At 38.9% G+C, this 18,221-nt stretch overlaps 1 protein-coding gene across 1 annotated transcript in view; it reads left to right on the forward strand.

The window, feature by feature from the left end:
• Positions 1-541: 541 nt before the first annotated feature.
• The window catches only part of LOC135701754 (uncharacterized), a 33,865-nt gene continuing 16,185 nt past the window's right edge, over positions 542-18,221 (forward strand). The window contains exons 1-2 of the mRNA XM_065222675.1: positions 542-622; positions 17,117-17,299. Coding sequence (XP_065078747.1) covers positions 542-622; positions 17,117-17,299 — 264 coding nt within the window. The remainder of the gene's footprint in view (positions 623-17,116; positions 17,300-18,221) is intronic.

Raw genomic sequence — 18,221 nt, forward strand, 5'->3', positions numbered from 1 at the left:
GAGGTGTGGCCTCCACAATACCCTGTATCCAGGGGTGAGTCATGGTCTCTGATGTAAGGGCTTGTATCACGCTGTACGAATCGGATAGCACCAGTATGGGCCGGTCCGAGGGTGTTGTAACGGCAACAAAGATGGCCGCAGCTTCGGCGGAGAAAACCGAGCATTGTGGTGGTAGGCTGCTACTCATCGGTGCTGAAATTCCGGCTACTCCAATTCCGACCCCGGCTCGGGAAAGCGATCCGTCTATGTATATGTGGGCATGGGTTGGATAGTCCGAGCCTAGCAGTTCGGCTATTGTTCTCTTCAGCACTGCAGAGTTATCTCCAGCCTTGAACCTGCTTTTTATCCGACTCTCGATTTTTGGTGGAGGTATGCGCCAACTTTTGTCTCCGTACCAGTGGACCTTGGCCACTGGGGGGAGCTCCGAATTGGCAGTCATGCGGAGGAGTCTGTTCCCCTCATCGAGGAGAAAGATCCTGTCATTTCCGGAGGTCATTGCGGTAAAGGCAGCGGCTTTCGTTGCAATTGCTGCGGTTATACGATGGCGGAAGGGCAGAATACCCGCTTCGATGCATGCGGCATCGGCGGGCGTTTGCGAAAGAAGACCAGAGACAATCCGAACGTAGGTGTTAAAAGTTGGTGGTAGTATCTGCACGAGCTTTTCGGTGGCGATGCACGTCATCTCAAGACCGTACAGTAGGCGACTATCGACGACGGCTCTTGCAACCCGGAAACGAGTGTCACGATTGTTAGACCGGTGGGGGCGAGAGATAGTGCGGATCAAGTTGATCCTACTGCGGCAGTTGTTCTTGATCGCCTTAAAGTTCTGCTCGAAGTTGAGGGACCGGTCAACAAGTCTTCTTCAGTGGTATGGGCTAGCTTTGAACTTTAATAGGTGGCCCGCTTACACGGTGCCGGGATGGACACACGTGGCACCTGACGCTTTTCGTGGCCGAAAGCTGGAAACCTACCGCGCTGGCTCACCTGGATACAGCGGAAACTGCTGCCTGGGCCTTGATCCTGTTGCGTGCTGCTGTTGGGCCGGTAGTTACGATAAGTACATCGTCTGCATACACGAAAATGTAAACATTTTTCGGCAGTCCTCCGAAAACTCCATTCATGGCCACAAGGAGGAGGGTAACGGCGATAACTGAACCTTGAGGGACACCCGTCTCTTCTCTGAAAAGCTGGGACCTCGTGTTGCCAACTGCGACTCTGAAAGAGCGATCGGTCAGGAAATGTTTGATGAAGTGGACCATGGGTCCACACAGCCCCCAGTTGACAAGCTGCTCTAAGACGAGGGGCGTCCACGTCCTGTTGAAGGCCTTCGATATATCCAGCGAGACGATCTCGGTGTGGAGACCGTTATCGTTGGCACTCTTGAGGACCTCCCCTAATGTTGCAAAATAAGTTGACGTTCCTGCCGATGGTCTAGAAGGTTTTCGGCTTCAAGGAAATGCTTTAGCCTCCTGTTGACCATTCACTCCAGGACCTTGGCCATACAGCATGTCAAGGCTATTGGCCGGAACTTACTAGCTTCACGGGTTGTTTCATTGGATTTTGGGATGGAAATGACTAAGCTCTCTTTCCACGACGCTGGATACGAGTTGGTGAGCCAGCGCTTGTTGAAAAGCTCCAGCATCCGTAGCTGGCCTGGCGTTGGTAACCTCTTGAGTAGAGGGTACCCGATTTCGTCGGGACCCGCCGACTTTCCGTTGCTGCAGCGGAGGGCATGCTGCAATTCCTGCCAGGAGAATGCCTGGTTGATGTCCGAGTTTCCAGCGTCAGAAGAAACAGATAAACTTGCAATGGATGATTCATTCTGATGACAACAAAAACATAATCGTTGTATCGAAAAGTATGGCAGGAAATCCTGGAAGCAGCAGGTATGCTTTTTTTTTTTGTTATTTAATGAAAAACCACAGAATTCACCATTTTTTATTTCATGAGCTGTTCTTTGAGGAAAACCTTTTCTTCTTTGACAATTGCAATATGTGTGTAAGAATATATTACATCAAATGTGTGATTTTTTTTATTTCTAGATGCGATTGATTTCAAGACAAAGTTCCACACTATGCTGAGTTTTCATTGCCAGATGACTTAACCGCTATCGCCACTAATCTTGGATCTAAGTAAATATGTAGCTACGTCACTTATGATATGATAAATAATGGATTCCAAACTGTGCTTATTGAATAAATATGTTGTTTACTCAACGCCTAGCCTAATTCAAGCATTGCTAACCATGCTCAAAACAGGTTTCTAGAGTTGCACAGCAGCAAGGTATTTTATGCCTAACGTCCATTATGCCTAACGTCCATTATGCCTAACGTCCATTATGCCTAATGACTTTATGCCTAATGCCCATTATGCCTAACGTCCATATACCTAACGTCCGTATGCCTAACGTATTTATACTTAATGGGGTACACTCTTCATGAAACGGAACTAACATTCATTGTAATAGATTTTTGGTTTGCGTGAAAGTTTATCATAGAGAAAGAAAATTTAAAAAAATACCCACGCAAATTTAAAGAAATAAACAAGTGTTCGCTTGGAGTTTCTCCAATTTTTGAACATAATTACAGAAAACCAATACGTATCGCTTTCAAAATTGAATTGTAAACAGTTAACACATAACAGCTTAAAATAACGTTTTTAAGGTGGCAGGTCATCGCTTAAAAAATCTTCAAAAAATGTCTCCTCTTTTATGCAAACGATAATTTATAATTATAAATAAAGAACGTAAATTATTATGGCAATACACGGCAAAACACGAGTTCAAGAACGCCAAGAAGACATAGAATTATAAACCACGTTAAAATATTTTAATAGAATTGATTACCCCCTGGATCTCCTTCCTTATTTTACAGCTGGTATAATCAGTTTGACAGAACGATGTCCTACTATACCACTTGAAATCACTGAAATGGGGTTGATTTTTTATGATTGAGTTCCACATTTGTTTTGTGGCTTATATGATGATGGTATTTTATTAATATTGCTCTTGCATTCGCCAAGTAAAGATACATCTGCACAAGCCAAGTTTCATTAAACAGATTTTTTTTTTATTATAGTCACTTTAACACTCTTGGGTCATTCGTGACTTGTCCGGGGGTGAGATTTGAACTCGTGACTTTGGCGTGAGAGGTATGGATCTTAACCACTACGCCGGGGTCGCCCCCCATTAAACAGATTATAGAATACAACATACAGACCAGACTGTTTCGAGATTTGCATAATCACAACCGAAATAACACCCTTACATTTACAGCTACTGGTGTTCCGAGTGCGTATAGCAAGTAACTTCCACTGGTTCCAGCTGATATTGAATCATCCTGTTTCACCTCACTCAATCCCTCTTTTTTGCGAGAGGGATAAATAAATGAAGGATTACTTCAACTCATCGTCCTCGCCAGCGTCAATTGTGGGGTATGAGTGATGAAAAGTACGAATCCAGGAAATCCCAGGTCCCGCCGCCACCACCACCACCCCAACACCAGCAACGACCACCTGATAGTCATCTTCATGAGCAAAACAGCTCTTGTGATTTAATTTTATTAAGCAATATTTTCATACAGCTTTTTATTGCCACTTCGTGTTTACGACTCCTCGGTGTGCTCCAATCTTCGCAGCATTTGGTGGGGGGATGGAAAGCTCCCGTGAGCTTTCCCAGCACAATTGGGTGGTTGGAAGGTTCAGAGGCTAAGGAACGCGCGGTGAATCTTTGTCCCGGGAGAGCAACACGGAATAAGCTGAGGGCGTGCTCGTCGTCCGCCCATAGCTGAAAGTTGGTTAAATGAAGATTTTCTTATTCAATTTTCGCTTCTCCGGTAGTCTCTCTATCTCCGTCGAAAGACCCGGAAGAACCCGTCATTGTTGTAGTGTGGAGTAGAGTCGTGAGGTGGGTAGGATATTGCGTTTTCGCTTCGACGAAGAATCATATCGCAAATGAAGTGGATATTGTGTGGATGATAATGGAAATCATTCCGTTCGCCGTTTTCCCCCCCCACACCAGCAAGCAGTCACGAGGGCTTGATGATGGGACGGAAATAGCGCGAGATTTGCTGCCGCTGATGAGACGATTCAACATTTAGCACTCACGACCACGACGGGGATGGGGAATGCTAGATATATTCTACTCCGATAGCTGATAGCAGCAATGAAACCTGTGAACACACCTATCGCACTGTTGATTGTGTCTTATTCAGTAGATGAAGGTATTGTGAGCACTTTTAGATGGAGAGGAAATATTTTCCCACTTATTACAAGGTACTGGATGATCTAAATCAATTACATATTTTTGGATTTCGATATTGATACCGGATTGTTAGGATTCCACGCTACATTGTCGTTTGTAACAAAATGTTTCATTAACACCATGTGATCGACAATTTTTTTTAGCTGTTTTCTTCAGTGCATTATTCAAATAGGAGCTTAAGATATATAACTAAAATGTTTCGAAATAAGAAAGCCTAATGTGATGGTGGAATTTTCTATATCCTCATCAAAATACTTTCAGAGAGTACCTTGTCTTTTTTTGTAAAATTATTTGACACCAATTACACTGAAACTTTGCATAATTGTTCCTTTTTAGTAAAGGCACCATTTTGTGCTCTCAGTTTTTCATATTGAATCACGACTACTTTTTGAAGAGGGGCTTGTGTAAAAATAGTACTAATGAGTTTAAAAATATATATTGCCAAAACGCTTTTAATTTATTTATTTATTTGTCGTCAATCAGTGTAGACCGTTTTACAATTGTTGTCTTAAGAGCTATGTTTACAATTTTGTCTTTGTTTATATTTTTTTATAATATGTCTTGAGAACAAGTTAAAACATTACTTCTAGCTGACGTTATGCGAGGAATTAAAATATTGCTTTAATTTGGTTTTTGTCATTGTAAAGTCAATGTTATCGCAGTGCTTATTATATGTATCCATCATTTGGTTCAAGGGTCCAAATTTGGCATAATTCGTACGATGACGATTTGTAGCAAATATATTTCTATTTCGTAAATGCCTAGATGGTGTATATAAATTTAAGGATGACAATAGTTCTATTGAATCAATTCGATGTGATACGATATCGTTTACGAAAGAAATCATAGCAAATTCACGACGCTTTTTTAATGTTTGGATATTTATGAGCATACACCGAGCTGTGTAAGATGGCAGAGGAAATACAGTCCAACCTAACTTGCGGAGTGCATACAACAGAAACTGCTTTTGAACGGACTCTATTCTTTCTTCGTGTGTGATTGAAAAAGGAGACCAAACTATGCTGCAATATTCTAATATCGATCTTACATAAGCAATGTACAATGTTTTTATCGTATACGGATCGTGAAAGTTGTAGCAGAAACGTTTTATGAAACCAAGCATGTTGTTAGCTCTGTTAATAATTGTGTTATAATGATCGGTGAAAGTAAGTTTTGAGTCCAAAATAACACCTAGATCCCTGACTCTATCACACTTTTCTACGATCTGGTTTCCTAAAGTGACTGTTATATCGGGTAGCTTTTGTTTTCTACTAATGGTAATGGAGTTACATTTTTTTATATTTAATTGTAGCAGGCTTTTTTGACACCAAGTATGGAATATTTGAATTTCCTCTTTGAATGTGATGATGTCTTTGGCATCTTTTATTTCCAAAAAAAGCATATATTAAAACTTTCAATTTCTTAATAATGAAAGATATGTCATTGACGAAGAGAATAAATAAAAGTGGTCCTAAATGGGAGCCTTGAGGAACTCCAGAAGTGACGTCAACGGGATTTGATATCTTTCCTTTGTATTTTACTATTTGATGACGGTCAGTTAAATATGATTCAAGCCACTTGAGGAGTGCGTAATGAATTCCCATTTTTTGAAGTTTAAAAAGAAGCATGGGTATGACAATTCGATCAAACGCTTTGCTGAAAGCTGTATACAACACTTCTATATGGTTTCCGTTATCCATTGCATTCAAGGAATAATTAATTAATTCGAGCAAATTCGTAGTTGTTGAACGGCCTCTAAAGAAGCCATGCTGCATAGTAGTTATTCTGTTTTTAATTTGAAGAAAGAGTTTTTCATTTACAATCGCCTCGAAAAGTTTCGGAATGCAAGAGATAATAGCTATACCACGATATTTACGTTTGTCGGATTTTTTACCCGATTTAAAGATAGGTACTAAAAACGAGTTTTTCCATATTTTAGGGAAGTTTCCGGATTCCAGTGACATATTGAAAATCCAAAATAATGGAGCAGTAAGTTCAATTGCTAAAGTTTTCATAAAAACTGGCGGAACACCATCAGGGCCAGGACCTTTAGATGCATCTAAATTGTTTAAACCCTTTAAGATATCATGAACCTTGATTTGACTTACGCTGATGTCACTTGAAAATTCTGGATATGATTCAAAATATTCACGATCACGGTCCTCTTCTGAAAACGTAGTATATATTTCTTGGAAGAAATTTGCAAACAAATTGCATATATCATCCGAGTTCTCACCTATCCTATCGTCCAAATGCATCTTTGAGGGAAAATTATCAGATTTTTATTTGGTTTTCACATAATTGAAGAAGTTTCTAGGACAAGATTTTATTTCAAGTTCAGTTTTTAAATTATACTCCTCAAATGCCATATTCACGGCCAAATTTAACTGATCGCAAATGTCTAAATAGTATGCCAACGTTTCTTCACTATTATATTTTTTATAAAATTTGTGCGCTTTTTGCTTTCGATTTTTTAAATTTTTCAGTTCCCTGTTGTACCAAACTGGATGTTTTGCATGACTCCGACGTCTTCTTCTTTTAGTTGGCACTTCTTCAAGTATTATTTCAAGCAACACATTGTAGAATACGTCAACTGCACATTCAACATTTCCTGCAGTTCTTAATATTGCTTGCCAATCGACAATGTTCAATCTATTTCTAATGTTATCATAATTTGCTGAATTGTAATCAAAGATTTCATCAAATTCGCAGTCGTTGGTTCTTTCATTTATGTGAACGAATAGAGAATATTCTATTGCTGTGTGAAACATTTCATTTCTCCATATGGGACTTAACGATTCAGTCACACAGAAATCTTCATAAGTATTTGTTAATAAAAGGTCTAAATAACAATTTTGTTGATTTTTCACATGGTTAATTTGATTGAGTCCTAAATTTGCAATTTTGTCAAAAATGAAATGGAGTGTTTCATTTTCCCCAACGACTGGAAGTAAGATGCTTTCATTGTCCATATCAGAAATAAAGTCAACATTGCGTTGGTTAAAGTCCCCATATATATGAACTTTTACTTCAGGGGGTAAACTAGACAACATTTCTTCCGCTTTTCCAAAAAACTTATCATACGTGTCCTTATGAGCATTGTGTGGTGGAAAGTATACCGAAGCAAAGACATGTGTTTCGTCTGCTACTTGCGCTTTTACCCATACATGTTCGAATTCTTTAAATTTAGTAGCCATAATAATTTCTGAATTCAATTGGGTCGAAATCGCTATTAATACTCCACCTCCCGATTTTTTTCCAGACCATTGAAAATTGCGGTCGTCTCTATAAACGTTATAATTGTTACCAAAAACTTCTTCACTTTTCACACTATCATCCCAACTTGTTTCATTAGCCATTATGACAGAGTAAGTAGAACTTAATATATTTTTGTTAATTTCATTCATTTTACCGGTGCTTCTCATGCGGTTAACATTTTTGCAATATACTAAAATTTCTGTACTGGTCTGAAGATTAGGTGAAGAAGTTGATGGTAACCTGTCATTCATAAAACTATTATCAAAATTATTTACCCCTGATCCATGTTCCGAATTTGTTTCGTTCTGCAAAGTGTCGTGATCTTCGTTATTTTCTTCCTCTATGGAGTGTGTCAGTTTTGTAGAAAAAACGAGTGCCTCTCCTTGATGTAGAGAAGTCGTCAAGTCCTGGATAATGTCGGGGTCTGCCGGATCATTGTCTTCCTCCAAGGGGTGCGTCAATTTCGTACAAAACACGCTGGAAGATTTCCCCTCGTTGGAATTGCATCGTGGGTCGATAGTTAGCCTGCGGCGGTCTGGAAAACCCATATTTCGCTGCCGCAAGAAGCTCTCGATCAGGTGGCAGTAGGTTGTTTCTATTCTGACTAACACTGCTGCGGAAACTGTTACGGTTAGTGTTGTTGTTTCGATGATGATGATGATGATGATGATGATGATGATGATGGTCCCACCTCTTACCCCTACAAAGGTTTGAGCTGGACGAGTTATCTTTAAGATAATTAAATATAAACATTTTAACCAGGTTTGCAAACAAAATCGAGCTAGTTACAATTACAGATATGAATGTCCTGTTAAATATGCTATAGGCATCAACCAAAAACATTCAAAGGTGTAACTAGTTATCAAAAGTCCAAGTATAGTCCTCGACAATACTTCCATTTACACGTGACCTGGGATTTACACGTTTAAGCTTCCGCAGTGCCAGGACTATATCCAAGGAAACGACTTCCAGCCAACCCTTTACTAATTCAAGGCTTTTGCCACAATTTCCACGTATTAGTCATTTATACCTGTATTCCGCGCGCGAGGCTCAAACCATCGTAGACTACTCAAAGCTATTTTTACTATTACTACTACAAAATCAAAAAACTAAAAATCCATCATCACCATCGAGGCAAACAATGTAGTTTTTTGTATATGCTACACCAATTACTAAAATGTCTTTATGACAGTCTCAATACAAAATAATCCGTTTGAGATAACTTTGTCAAGATACATGATTTATCCATTCATAAAAATTTAACTGCTCAATAAACAGCTTTTACATGTGAAATGCAGCGTCTCTTGAATTCTGTAAGTGTAGTTGCACGCTTGATGTGTCTAGGCATCGAATTGAAAACATTTATACCTTTGAAAAATAATGAATTTTGTGAAGCATTATTCAAAAGATGTGGTGTTCTTACTTCATCCGCGTTTCTAGTGTTATATCTATGAAAATCACTTCCTCTTTCAATCCGATCACACAAATATCGAGGCAGCAAACCGTTAACTACTTTAAAAATGAACACCATAGTCAAAAACACAATTCTTTGCTTCACTGACAGCCATTGCAAAGCGTCCAGCATAAAAGTTGAGGAAGTGAATCTATTACATCTTAAAATCAAACGCATTACTTTATTCTGCAAACGCTGTAATCTCGATATTTGTGTTTCATTGGCCAAAAATAAAATGGAAGGGCAAAAGTCTAGATGAGGGGAGATGATTGATTTGTATAACTGTATTTTACTACCAATAGTTAAATCGTTTTTCAAGCGACATAGGATTCCATACTTCTTGGCAATTTTCTTGATGACATTGTCAATATGAGAATTGAACTTGAGTTTGTCATCAATAATCACGCCAAGATATTTAATTTCCTGAACGCGATCAAGTGTCTCATCATCAATAACAACAGAGACATCATCATCTACACGATTCCGCGAAATTACCATGAATTTAGTTTTACTTATATTCAATTTCAATTGTTTATACTTCAACCATCTACTTAGAGAACGCAAATCTTCATTCAAGCGTGAAACGGCTTCTTCTAAATCTTTAGCTGCAATGAATAACACAGTATCGTCAGCAAAAAGATTAATATCACAAAACCGTAAAACTCGTCGCATGTCATTAATATACATAATAAATAAAAGGGGCCCTAATACACTTCCCTGAGGCACTCCAAGGTCATTGTCAACGGGACAAGATACAAAATCATTAAAAACAGTCCTTTGTGTTCTGTCAGATAAATAGCTTTCAAACCATTTGTATGCAGAACCCGAAATTCCAAAGCGCTTGATTGTTCTCAACAATAAGGGCCTAGAAATTGTCTCAAAAGCGCGTTTTAGATCCAAAAACACAGCAACAATCGTATCTTTATGCTCCAAATTTTCTTTCCATTTAGCTTTAGCGGTTTCACAAGAATGGCCTTCCCGGTATCCCGATTGTTCCGGTATCAACAAACAGTTACTATTTAAATATTCTAACAGCTGGCCTTTTACAACAAGTTCTAAAATTTTCTCTAATGTGTGCAACATGTTGATGGGACGATACTCTTCGGCTTTAATCGTCCCAGCAACTTTTTGTATAGGAACAACTAAAGATTCTTTCCAAATATGTGGCACGTGCCCAGATTGCAATGATTGATTAATAAGGTCCCGCAGAGTGTGTCGAATGACATGAAAGCAATCTTGAATAACTCTAGCATTAACATTATCTACTCCAGCCGTTTTTCCTAATGAAAAGCAAATATTTTTAAGTTCATCTAATGTAATTGGGTGAAAACCATTAAATCTACAATTACTATTAATCGGCTGTTTTATTTCGTCCGGTTCATTGATCAGTTAAATAGATTGATTGATCAGTGAAACGCTCTCGACGAAATAGTCATTAAACTTAGAAGCAATTACTTGTTCTGACTGTTCTAATATGCCATCAAAAGTTATGGTCCGCGATTTACAATTACTAGGCTTCATCATAGATTTCAAAATTTTCCATAACTCTTTGCTGTTGTTTTGATGCTGATCAATTTTCCTCTGAATATATTCACATCGAGTTTTCTTAATCGATTGTGAATATTTATTACGCACGACCGTGTACCTATTCCAATGATTATCACTATTAGATCTACAAAACTTTTTGTACCATTTGTCCCTCTTACGTTTAAGACGCAAAAGATCCAAATTGTACCAGCTGTTTGAGTTTTTCAAAGAAACAAACTTTTGTTCAACTAATTTATTGGTACAAGTTTTCAAAACGTTAGTAAGAACAGCTGCATCTTCATCTAAAGTTCGCATCTTCATCTAAAGTTCGAAAGTTCGATGATTGTTAGATATGTTATTGTTGTTGTTGTTGCCAAAATTGTTGTTGTTGTGGTTGTTGTTATTTTTGCTGTTGTTGTTGTTGTTGTTGTGGTTGTTGTTGTTATTCTTGTTGTTATTTTTGTTTTTGTTGTTGTTGTTGTTGTTGTTGTTGTTGTTGTTGTGGTTGTTGTTGTGGTTGTTGTTATTGTTGTTTTTGTTGTTGTTGTTGAGCAAGTTTTGTTTCCTTCGCCTTCTAGCCTTTCCAGCTATTTTTTGCTGTATCAAACGGCGTGATTTCCGGTCATCGTAATCGGTCCAGTCTGCCTTCCATACCTTCCTGGTACCAAGTAGACGCCACCCTGAGTCATCGTTGTTGTTATTTAATTCCACCTCCAAGCTGGGGCACGAGTCAGATGGCGATTGCAAAGGTGCAGCGCTCCGTGTTGAGGCTACATTTGCTGACAGTGACTTCAGCTCGTCAAGAATATCGAGTTCCAGCACAGAGTTAGAGCTCATGGTACAACTTGCCGCAATGTCGAGCGACAGCTGGTTCAGTTGATTTATTTCATTACTGATATTTCGGAGCTCGGTGGATATATCTGACGTCACAGTTCTCAATGACGTAGACACACTGTCTTTTGTTGCCATCATAGCTGTATCGAAAAGTGATGTAGTGTGATTTTTGAGGGCAACGACACTGCCAGCTAAGGTGCTGTTTCTGTTAATTGCAGACAGTTCATTTTTTATGCCTACCAGCAGTACCTCCAGGCCTTCGACAGCTTCGTTAATAATTCGAGGATTTTCTTGCTGCATCGCGAAACGATGTGTCACTTCTGTGTTGGCATACAGTTGCTCCGTTAGAAGTTTTTGTTGAGCCGCTAACTGATTGAATTCTAACTTTGCTTGCAGATGCTCTTGACACGAGTCGCAGCATGGTAGAAGATAAGAATTAAAATCCCCTACTTTTTTATTGTCCTTCCTGCGTAGTGAATTCCTCTGCACGGCTTTGATCGATTGATTTGGTGCCTTGAGCTAAGTTGTAGATATTACAACAATTGTGTAAAAAATATACACTGTAAAAAAATTCGCTTGAATCAATGAAAAAAAAAAATTATATTTATTATTAAAAAAGTTAATTTCTCAAAAGGTGCATTTTCGTTTTAAGCCTCATTGAAGCTCATAATGTTTTCTACTAACTGGTAAAGTTTGGTGATGGTAAACTCAAAAACAAAAAAGTTATAAATTTTGGAAAATTTCACAACTTTTAAATTTTCTTTAAAAACACATGTTTTTTAACCGTGTGTATTTTTTCAAGAATTGCTTTTTAATTTTGCACAACTTTCTCGAAGACACCATAGCAATCAAGCAAGCCGTTTTTGCAATGTATTGATATGTTTATTTTACTAACATTTTTATTTAAAATTTATCATGAAAGTCATCCTCTTAAAACTTTTAAAACTCTTTAAGACGAATGTTTTGTAGGGAAATTTGTTGTCTGTATCTCTTCAAATAAAAAAGATATACCCAAATATAGTAAAAAAAATGAATAAATTCGAACTGATTTTATACGAGTTTAAAAAATAATACACCTCCAATATTTTCATATTATTCAGAATAACATACGCGCTTTCAAATGCCGTATAAAAACTTTTTTTTTGTTTGCCCCAACCAGAGATATTGCCATTTGAAAAATGCATATTTTTAGTACAAAAACGTCAATAACTCTTGATCGGCGAAAGGTATTGACAAGTTTTTTGGAGCAAAAATTTGCGCCTTCTAAAGATCTAAAATTCATTTCAAGACACCTTTGCTGAGAAATTTGAAATAAGAAAACTAGAGCAAAATAACTGTTTTTTTTTTAGCGCCACCCTAACTCAATTCAAGAAAATAGCTCTACATCGGCCAATTTAAGAGATACAAAAAAGTTGCTTGAAGTTAGCTCAGCTATAACTTTGCCGAAGAATATATACCTTAATTAATTAAAACAAAAAAGTTAGATTTTTGATTTTAATGATAATAAGAACCACCCTAGAATTCATTGTCATAAAAATGAGGGTCTAACTATAAGGAACACATTTTTAGAAGAGACTTTTAGTCTAAAGTTTCAATTTCAGGCTCAAAACATATCATTCCACCTAAATCTGCATTCTGGACCACTGTGCAGTGGCTTATGCGCCACTCTCGACAACGAGAGACCACTGGTCGTGTTTTTCTAAGGTTGCCCGGCTTAGCTATTGTTCCAGGAAAGCAAATCTCAAGGGTTTTTCGGACGGTTTCGAGGTGAATTCAAACGCAATGAAAGTGAACTAAAAATGATTGCAACCGAAAACGAACGCAAAGCGGAACGTAACGCAGAAGTCACCCGGTGGACTGTTTACCACAGGGATCTTGAACGTAAATGAACGTTAAAAGCTAGTCTATGTTGAATTCATTTTATGTATATTGTCCTTCTTTTCTTAATTCTTGTGTGTGTGAGTGTGTGTGTTGTATTGAGTGTTCATGGCCATGAATAAAACATACCTGCGCAAGGTTTTGCTGATGTGTTGGCAGCTGACAGTGCGGCAAGCGGGGGGTGCACGTATGCTGTGCGATGACTTAACGGTGTAGCGACGTAGCAGCGATGTAGCGTCGACGGTGGATGCTCACGAGAACAACGGCCGAACTAAAGGTGCGGGGGAGGTTGTCGGTGGGTGTTGGTACTCTACCAGATCATCCGTTCGAGGTAGCCAACGTGCTCCTAGTGGCCTTCACGTACTCTGATTCCCTTACGCAACCACTATGGAACGGAATGGAACAACCCCGTCAGGAATCGCAAGGCAGGCCAACGGAAAAACCTTTCGCCCCGTTTGACTGCCAGAAACTGGCGGGCCACAGAGCAGTCGCACCGGAAATACACCACGTGTACAGAAGCCAGGTAAATGGCCAAGGGATTGCCTACGGGTTTCTAGCCCGTCATAAAAACGTCCGATGGACGCTCGCTGTCCAACGGGAATTAAGTTTTAGGAAAATAACATAAAATGAAATTCTATAAATTATTACCTTTTGTAGTAAACGCACAATGCACAAGGGCAGAGTATTCGCCGTTGTGATTTTAACACGCCAAAAAACTATTGTTATAAATCAAGTTAAAAAGGAACAAAAGGAAACAATTAAATTTAGTTCACATCACCACTTTTTATATTTAGTTAATTAAATCACTATATAATTTAGAACAAATGAATTTACACCTCCGTCTAATTTAGAACACTCCTTTAATTAGAATAAAACCGACGAGAAATTTACCACTAAGCTTACTTCTGCTCTTTAGCCGACAATTCTTTAAAGTGAACGAGAAATTAACTTTAAAGAGCTCTCGACCCCTCAAATTCTTCGAATCATCATGTTCGACACATACCACGATTCATTGAATTATGTTGGACAAGTTAACTTATTGGCCATCTATTGATTAAACCATGAGCTAAAGAAGGCCTATTGCATTGGAAACGGCAATTATATTCAAATCTTAAAACTGCTATAACATTATAGTATGCGATGGATTGGATTTTTAGAATCGAAAAGGGATGTTTGATGTTCTTGAATTTGAAAATGTTCTAAACAAAAGAGATGCTTGAAATAATAGAAAAATATAATACAACCTAACGGAGAACGTTACAAGGCTAGCAAAAAATTTCCGGTTCTTGTACTGTGACGCAGCTCCATCGGACATAAAATAAATCTTGTTGATATTTTTACTTTGGTTAATGCGTAAAAAAAACTGATCATTTTAGAAATAAATAAGTTAACAGCCACTGAGTCATGCCTTAACTCTTCAGAAATTATAATAAAACTTAAATGTTTACCTTTCATATTTTCTCTAAAATATATAACAAATGGATGAATGGTAGCTTGTTGGACATTCCAGTGATGAGACTGAACTTTATCCTGTAACACAAAGCTGTAGTTTTCGGAGAAATCGCAAGTAACTAAAAATTCACTTTCTTGCAAATTATTTCGTGTAGTTTTCAAAAAATTAGATTGCTGTGCTTTTATGAAATCATGTGGTATCAAACTTGTCAATTTCAAGCAGAAAAACTCGTCTGCAGGCTTTACAATAGTTTCTAAATCACATCTATCCGTGGTAACCCACTGTTCAAATGAAAGCTGATCAATGCATTTTTCCTCTAATGGTTTTAATAAAATGTTTTCTAATGCGGAAGAGTCTGGACAATCTTCACAACACCGTAGATAGCAATATGTTGTCTTGTTTTCACAAAGTAGGCTGTCAGTGAGCGTTTTTACATCATTTAAATGGTTAAGTTTTTTCAAACTGTGTAAAATTAGATTGATGTTTTCATGCGTTGTGCACACACAAACATTGTGGGTTCCAGAGCTGGTTAAAAGTATACATTGCTTAGGGCGGAGTTTTGAAAATGAAGTGAAATCCAATTTTTACATTGCAGTGAATTTCATTGAATCGTTTATAAGCTTCTCTCAAAGTCATCATTAGTAACCCTTTTTTGAATGGCTTGTCGTTTTCCTTCTTTCTGCACAGACACAAAATTTTTTTGACCAGGCATTGCCCGGCTTATATCATCATCTTCAAAAAAAATTATGACTGCCAATTTTGTTTCATCACTTAAGGCTGTGCCATATTTTGCGGTTTTTGACAAATGACCTTCCTTTATCAACTTAGCCTCTGTTGCAATATATCTACTAGCATTAAATTGATCCATAACTTTTTGTGTTGACCATGAATAAGGCAATAACGATAAAATTAATAATTTTTCACTTCTTGCAGTGGATGCATTGGAAAACTTTTCCTCCATGTTTTCTAAAACTTCTTTGAGTTCATTCACTTCGTCAGCCTCAGGCTCGCAGTTGAAAAGATTCTTTCTAATACCTTCGTTGATTTCACGGTGCTTCTTTTCGGGGTAGTGGATGTAGGTAGTTGAGTTTTCCCACGTCTATCGGTGATACCTGGATTTCTGCAATACCTCGGTTGAATATCTCGATGTTGACTGGATGAGTGAATTCTTAGTACGATTGAACTGAAGTAACTGATGTCATTGATGGTACAGTTGTAAGGCTTTCACAGCTCGGTACGACAGGTACTATCACTGTAGTTGGCATCTTTGAGCTTCCGGCAACATGCTGTTCATCGTTTGAGATGAAAAGAGCTTGTTTATCAACACGAAGACGGCAGGACGTGCAAATGCGAAAACCAGTATTCAATCCTGATGCTTCAGAATATGTCTGAGAGTTACATAATTACCAAATCAACGGATGCAGCCAGCAACAAGCACACTCACCGCATTGCAGGGACTCCACGAGCGATTTAAACGGTTGTGTACTACTGTGGTAACTACGGTTGTGGTAGTGCACCGGTTCACACGGGCTCCCGGAATTCTACCACTACTATGCGGGCAGTCTGATGGTCATCGGTAGGAGAGTGTAGAAAACTGGGAGAATAGTCAGTAGAAATAGATCCGTCGTCGCGATCAGTGACAAGGGGCAAACCCTTGTTATCGTTTTTTTTAATTGTTTACTGTTAGCCTTAAGAATAAATGTACGAGTGAATAAATAATGTAGTGTCGTTTGTTAAGCTTAAATAAATTCGTGTATTGTGTGAAGAGAGTGTTTGATTGCTGCATGTGAAGAAGGATCTGCCGATGACAAGGATACAGGAAGGATAAGGACAGGAAGGATAAGGATCAAGGAAGCAAAGGACGATTCGTTCAAGAAGGAGGTACGTTTTTTGGTGAAGGTCGTGTGGAGGTCGAAACCAAATCGGTCGGACAGGTCTCCGACATAAGCTGGTCCTTCGAACCGGATCTCCACTACCTGCGGACTGAATCTCGACGATCTCGGCGCCAATAAACGTCCATCAAAAGGCCAACCTGGGACAAAGCATTCGCGCCATTCCATAGTGCCCTGAATGGAACAGTCGCCATCTCATCGGTGCATGAATAGATCCTGTGGCCATTCCGATTGCATGAAAAGGAGTCAGCAGCCATCGTCTTGCTCATCAATAGTCCTTTTGAATCGCGCCCAATCTATCCGCCATCGTCCTCTTCTGTGAAGACATCAGCTACATCAACCTTCATCAGCGAGTGGGAAAACGGACTTCGAAGGCTACATCGGTTGTTCATCAGGATTGTAGAATAACCAGAGCGTTTTCTACTACCATTCCAGGTATGTTAGAACTTGTATATGTCTAGCCGAAGTTCTGGCCTATTCCTCACTAACGCCAACCCTACGATTTGTGCATATTGTTGTTTAATTTCTATGAGGACCTACTATCGACGGACACTACATAGGCATTGGTGAATCAGTTTGCGAAGAATCGATTCACAACGCTTCCTTCGATCGGTGCATGGTGCATGCAATCCAATGCGATTCGGTTGGACCTGCAACGACGACACAACTACGATTCATTTGCGACGACGGAGGACACCACGATTGCTTCGAGCTCGGGCATTGCAGCGGCCATTTGCGGTCAGGTAAATAGAATAATTACTCTTATAAGTATATGCCCAGCCGAAGCTGGATTTGGATACCACACCAATAAATTATTACCCTTTCGATGCACATTGGACTGTTTCGAGTCAACTCATTTATGGACGCAATCCCTGAGGTTTCACTGTGGTTTTCGGACTGAAGCTAATTCGTCAGCACCATCTTTAGTGCTCTAGGTGAGGCAAAGTATATGTCCTACCGGGGCAGGCTTATTTGTGAAACTACATTGGTCATTTTTTCTCCGCTGTACTGGATTTGAACTTTCGAGACGATTTCGTACTGTACTACTCGCTGCATACAAACATAAGAGACGATTTTGATGCCTTTTGAGCTCGGCTGCTGCTACATGCTACTGTTTCATAGGTGAGCTGAGCAGTATATGTCTAGCCGAAGTTTCAATTTTGTATACTACATTCGCTTCTTCACCCCCTCACATTTCACTGGTTTGAATCTGAATCTGAGGTTACTGATCGAACGTTGGAGGTGTGTCGATTTGGATTTGCTGTTTGGCTTCGGAGGTGCCACTGTTTCTTCACACAGGTGAGGTGAACGGTATATGCCCAGCCGAAGTAGACAAATTTGGATACTACATCTACGTTTTCTCTAGCCTTTCTGAACTGCCAGTGGAGTAACCTGTTCATCAACTGACATTCGGTCGAGTTCCTGTACTGTGACGACAGCAATTATGGCAACAAAACCCTTAACCAGGAATGCCAAATCCCTGAAGGTTTTAACATCCAAACTCAAGGGGCTCAAATTATCATTAAGCAATATTTGTCAGTATGTTAAGAACTTCAAAGAGGGAACCTCTGCCAATCAAATTAATGTTCGTATTGAGCGGTTAGATATACTGTGGGTACAAATTAGCGAAACAATCTGGGACATCCAAGCGCATGAGGAATATGC

The sequence above is a fragment of the Ochlerotatus camptorhynchus genome, unplaced genomic scaffold (genome assembly GCF_037179485.1).
Source record: "Ochlerotatus camptorhynchus isolate MF236.1 unplaced genomic scaffold, CSIRO-AGI_Acam_v1.1 ptg000015l, whole genome shotgun sequence".
Taxonomy (NCBI): Eukaryota; Metazoa; Arthropoda; class Insecta; order Diptera; family Culicidae; genus Ochlerotatus; species Ochlerotatus camptorhynchus.